General features: G+C 43.5%; 1 protein-coding gene across 1 annotated transcript in view; it reads right to left on the reverse strand.

Annotated features, from left to right (window-relative positions):
* Positions 1-6,000, reverse strand: part of nmbr (neuromedin B receptor) — a 56,140-nt gene that overhangs the window by 49,506 nt on the left and 634 nt on the right. The window contains exon 1 of the mRNA XM_039781111.1: positions 5,924-6,000. This exon is cut by the window's right edge and continues 634 nt beyond it. Within this exon, the coding sequence (XP_039637045.1) occupies positions 5,924-6,000 (77 nt within the window). The remainder of the gene's footprint in view (positions 1-5,923) is intronic.

Consider the following 6,000-nt stretch of genomic DNA (forward strand, 5'->3'; position numbering starts at 1 on the left):
CCTCCGCCAAGGCCAAACGATCTATCTCGTAATGTTTATAAAAGCGGAAAGAAGCGGAAAGAAGTTACAGAGAAAACACAAGACTTTCACCCAGGAAACAGGTGTTCATGTCCTGAAGAAGTTAAGGAGAAAACACAAGACTTTCACCCAGGAAACAGGTGTTCATGTCCTGAAGAAGTTAAGGAGAAAACACAAGACTTTCACCCAGGAAACAGGTGTTCATGTCCTGAAGAAGTTAAGGAGAAAACACAAGACTTTCACCCAGGAAACAGGTGTTCATGTCCTGAAGAAGTTAAGGAGAAAACACAAGACTTTCACCCAGGAAACAGGTGTTCATGTCCTGGAAGAAGTTAAGGAGAAAACACAAGACTTTCACCCAGGAAACAGGTGTTCATGTCCTGAAGAAGTTAAGGAGAAAACACAAGACTTTCACCCAGGAAACAGGTGTTCATGTCCTGAAGAAGTTAAGGAGAAAACACAAGACTTTCACCCAGGAAACAGGTGTTCATGTCCTGAAGAAGTTAAGGAGAAAACACAAGACTTTCACCCAGGAAACAGGTGTTCATGTCCTGAAGAAGTTAAGGAGAAAACACAAGACTTTCACCCAGGAAACAGGTGTTCATGTCCTGAAGAAGTTAAGGAGAAAACCACAAGACTTTCACCCAGGAAACAGGTGTTCATGTCCTGGAAGGAGTTAAGGAGAAAACACAAGACTTTCACCCAGGAAACAGGTGTTCATGTCCTGGAAGAAGTTAAGGAGAAAACACAAGACTTTCACCCAGGAAACAGGTGTTCATGTCCTGAAGAAGTTAAGGAGAAAACACAAGACTTTCACCCAGGAAACAGGTGTTCATGTCCTGAAGAAGTTAAGGAGAAAACACAAGACTTTCACCCAGGAAACAGGTGTTCATGTCCTGAAGACGTTAAGGAGAAAACACAAGACTTTCACCCAGGAAACAGGTGTTCATGTCCTGGAAGAAGTTAAGGAGAAAACACAAGACTTTCACCCAGGAAACAGGTGTTCATGTCCTGAAGAAGTTAAGGAGAAAACACAAGACTTTCACCCAGGAAACAGTTGTTCATGTCCTGGAAGAAGTTAAGGAGAAAACACAAGACTTTCACCCAGGAAACAGGTGTTCATGTCCTGAAGAAGTTAAGGAGAAAACACAAGACTTTCACCCAGGAAACAGGTGTTCATGTCCTGGAAGAAGTTAAGGAGAAAACACAAGACTTTCACCCAGGAAACAGGTGTTCATGTCCTGAAGAAGTTAAGGAGAAAACACAAGACTTTCACCCAGGAAACAGGTGTTCATGTCCTGGAAGAAGTTAAGGAGAAAACACAAGACTTTCACCCAGGAAACAGGTGTTCATGTCCTGAAGAAGTTAAGGAGAAAACACAAGACTTTCACCCAGGAAACAGGTGTTCATGTCCTGAAGAAGTTAAGGAGAAAACACAAGACTTTCACCCAGGAAACAGGTGTTCATGTCCTGAAGAAGTTAAGGAGAAAACACAAGACTTTCACCCAGACTAAGCACACAGTATGAAGCGCCTGGTGCAGGTGTGTTTAGGGCGTGTCCAAATCCACTTTTGCTAGTTTGACAGCGGTAAAAAAGGCTCCGTGCGCCGGGCGCCTGGTCCTAAAGGGTTGTCCTTAGTGTCTTCATTAATCAGAGGTGTGTTTTGGGCGTAACATGCAATCAACCAATCAGAGATCATCTCCCATTCCCTTTAAAAGCCAGGCGCGTTTGGACCTTGGAGTACAGAATATCATACCAAAGCACACATTTCCGTCACTTGCTTGCTGAACTTTTCCCCTTTGCAAAAACCAAGCTCTTGCTTGTTGTATTAAGCTAATATGACTCATAAAGTCATTTTAACAACCATTTACAGCCTTATTTGAAAATCCAAATGTCTCTCATTGCACGTGTTATTGCTGTTACAGCGGTTTATGTGGTTTTGCAAACGGTGCAGGCAAATCAAATTTCAACTAAGGAGTTTAACAGTCCACGTGGCGCCCTGAGGGAGAGCTTTTACGTCCCAAAACACGACGCGATTGTGGCATTGTTTTTTAAGGTTTCTCTCCTGTTTGTGTCTCCAGACAGGACTGACCTTGGATTGAAAGTCTCTGCTTTATTTTTTAAGAAGCCGAGGGCGTCCTGGGCCCAATATTTCACGGAGAATTAGGCTGTTAATTGCTAGTTAAGGGAGCGTGTCATGTGGCATCGGTTAGGAAGCACCGGTTTCAGACGATCACTGGTCAGGAGTAACGGCACGACGTGCAGACAGGAAACAACATCTTTCACGGTGCCGGCATATGCCACACCGAGAGGGAACACGCACACACACACACACACACACACACACACACACACACTCGGAGGCTCACCACCGGGAGGGAAGTGATGAACCACTGTGCATCTTAAGTGTTTGTCGAGTGTCAGCCGGGGAGTTGTTGCCGCCTGCAGAGCCTGAATCAGCCTCGCAGGCCGCTGACAGCATAAATTAAAAGGTGGTTTGGCTCTAAAGCAGCTGGGATTCACCCAAACCTCCACAGCGCTGTGGAGGAAGGTCTGACCTACACCACAGATGCATTCTGGGATAGGAAAATTTTCTTTAAACCAATGACAATCGTCTTGGGAGGCGCTGAGCTCCGGACGCAGCGACGGTGGCTCTGCTAAATAGCCTCTGGAAGGAACTTGTTTTGGTGGAACATTTGCACCCCGAAAAAGAAAATGGAACCGAAGAAGTTAAGGAGCAAACACAAGACTTTCACCCAGGAAACAGGTGTTCGTGTCCTGAAGAAGTTAAAGGTCACATGACATGGTGCTCTTTGGATGCTTTTATATAGACCTTAGTGGTCCCCTAATACTGTATCTGAAGTCTCTTTTATATAGACCTTAGTGGTCCCCTGATACTGTATCTGAAGTCTCTTTTATATAGACCTTAGTGGTCCCCTAATACTGTATCTGAAGTCTCTTTTATATAGATCTTAGTGGTCCCCTAATACTGTATCTGAAGTCTCTTTTATATAGACCTTAGTGGTCCCCTGATACTGTATCTGAAGTCTCTTTTATGCAGACCTTAGTGGTCCCCTAATACTGTATCTGAAGTCTCTTTTATGCAGACCTTAGTGGTCCCCTAATACTGTATCTGAAGTCTCTTTTATGCAGACCTTAGTGGTCCCCTAATACTGTATCTGAAGTCTCTTTTATATAGACCTTAGTGGTCCCCTAATACTGTATCTGAAGTCTCTTTTATACAGACCTTAGTGGTCCCCTAATACTGTATCTGAAGTCTCTTTTATGCAGACCTTAGTGGTCCCCTAATACTGTATCTGAAGTCTCTTTTATGCAGACCTTAGTGGTCCCCTAATACTGTATCTGCTCGTTTGAAAGCCATGATGTCTCTCTCTCCCATGGGTGGGCCAAATTCTCTGGGCGGGCAAAGCAGAGAAAGGGGAGGTAACCTTGCTCCTTATGACCTTATAAGGAGAAGATTCCTGATTGGTCCATCTGAGCTTTCATTTTCTCAAAGGCAGAGCAGGATACCCAGGGCTCGGTTTACACCTATCACCATTTCTAGCCACTGGGGGACCATAGGCAGGCTGGAGGAACGCATATTAATGTTAAAAAAAACTCATAAAGTGACATTTCCATGCCATGGGACCTTTTAAGGAGAAAACACAAGACTTTCAGCCAGGAAACAGGTGTTCACTTAAGGGGAGCGGTGTTTTAACAGTCGGAGAGTCCGGCTGCGAGTCCAAGAGACGAAGGACGACATATAATCTCACAGTTTATGTCAAGAGATTTTAAAAAAAACAACCTTAGAGCTGGATATGTTCACAGCTGCAAAGATTCACGGATTAGTTGTCAACTATCAAATGAATCGAGTCATTTTTAACGTAAAAACTGTCAAACTTCTCTGATGTCAGCGTGTTAAATGTGAATATGTTCTAGTCTCTTCTCTCCTCTGGGACAGTAAACTGAATATCTTTGAATTGTGGACAGAACAAGACATTTGAGGACGTTATTTTGGGCTTTTCGGGAAACACTGATCCACATTTTTCACAATTTTCAGACATTTTATAGACCAAACATCCACACATATATCCACACATTAATCCAACAGAACTCATATACATATTTCACATTTGTTTAGCCCTAATCGTCTTCCGTACATTGCATTTCTATCAACTAAAGGTCACTTTTTCAGCACTAAAGGCTCAATATCTTCCCACAGATAACACTCTCCTTATGGGAAGGTTATTAGGATGTTATTCTCTTTGAACTTTGGTAAATATCTTTGGACTATTATAAGCAATGTATCAGTAATCTCTGAGAATGACTTTCAAACACTCAGCAACGTTTTTGTCGCTTTTTCTTTCATAGTTTCTGTCGCCTTTCTTTTCTTTTTTGTCGCCTTCGACTGTTTTCGTCACCTTTGTGACAAATATCTGTGGAATACAGTAGGTCTGTTAGAAGAACCGGTTTTTCGACTTTTGTCGACATTTTTGATAGTTTCTGTCACCTTTTTTCATCGTTTTCAACATTAATGTCACATTTTTCAACATTTTTGTAGCTTTTTGACGTTTCTGTTGCTTTTATCAACGTTTTTGTCGCCTTTTTTTGATTTTTCACTTTTTTTTGACGATTTTCCACGCATTTGTGTGTGTCTGTGTGTGTGTGTGTCTCTGTGTGTGTGTGTGTGTGTGTGTGTGTGTGGTTGTGTGTGTGTGTGTGTGTGTGTGTGTGTGTGTGTGTGTGTGTGTCGTGGTGTGTGTGTGGCTGTGTGTGTGTGTCTGTATGTGTGTGTGTGTGTGTGTGTGTGTGTCTTTATGTGTGTGTGTGTGTGTGTGTGTGTGTGTGTGTGTGTTGTGTGTGTGTGTGTGTGTGTGTGTGTGTGTTTTGTGTGTTTGTGTGTGTTGTGTTGGAAGATAAATGGATGTGTTCCTCCGTCCTACCTGTGTGTGTGTGTGTGTGTATGTGTGTGTGTCTGTGTGTGTGTGTAAGATAAATGGATGTGTTCATCTCGTCCTACCTGTGTGTGTGTGTGTGTGTGTGTGTGTGTGTGTGTGTGTGTGTGTGTGTGTGTGTGTGTTTGTGTGTGTGTGTGTGTGTGTGGAAGATAAATGGATGTGTTCATCTCGTCCTACCTGTGTGTGTGGGTGTGTGTGTGTGTGTGTGTGTGTGTGTGTGTGTGTGTGTGTGTGTGTGTGTGTGTGTGTGTGGATGATAAATGGATGTGTTCATCTCGTCCTACCTGTGTGTGTGTGTGTGTGTGTGTGTGTGTGTGTGTGTGTGTGTGTGTGTGTGTGTGTGTGTGTGTGTGTGTGGATGATAAATGGATGTGTTCCTCTCGTCCTACCTCATTTCTTCGACTTTTTTTGTATCACTTTTATCTACATTTTTGTCACCTTTGTGACGAATGTCCTAGAAATATTAGAAGAACGGTTTTGTGCCTTTTTCAACATTTTATTCGCTTTTTTTAAACAGTTTCTGTCGCCTTTCCCAGTATTTCTGTCCCCTTTTGTGCCTGATGTCTCTGTAATATCAGAGGAACATTTTAGGAAAACGTATCACTAATTCTGTGAGGATGACTCCCAAACATCCAGCGTGAGAAAAGAAAGATAACCAGACACACACACACACACACACTGTAACACACACACACACACACACACACACACACCACACACACACACACATACTCACAAACACACACTGTTACACACACATACGCACGCACACACACACACACACACATACGCACGCACACACACACACAAACACACACGCATACACACACACATACGCACGCACACACATACACACACACATACGCATGCACACACACACACTGTTACACACACACACACACACGCACACACACACACACACACCGGACGTGATCCTCTCGTCCTACCTGTCTGCGCTGAGCGCCGTGAGCGTGAACACGGACACGCCGACCGAGGTGAGCTGGATGACGGGGATGAGTTTGCA

This window comes from Perca fluviatilis, chromosome 18 (genome assembly GCF_010015445.1).
Source record: "Perca fluviatilis chromosome 18, GENO_Pfluv_1.0, whole genome shotgun sequence".
Classification (NCBI taxonomy): domain Eukaryota; kingdom Metazoa; phylum Chordata; class Actinopteri; order Perciformes; family Percidae; genus Perca; species Perca fluviatilis.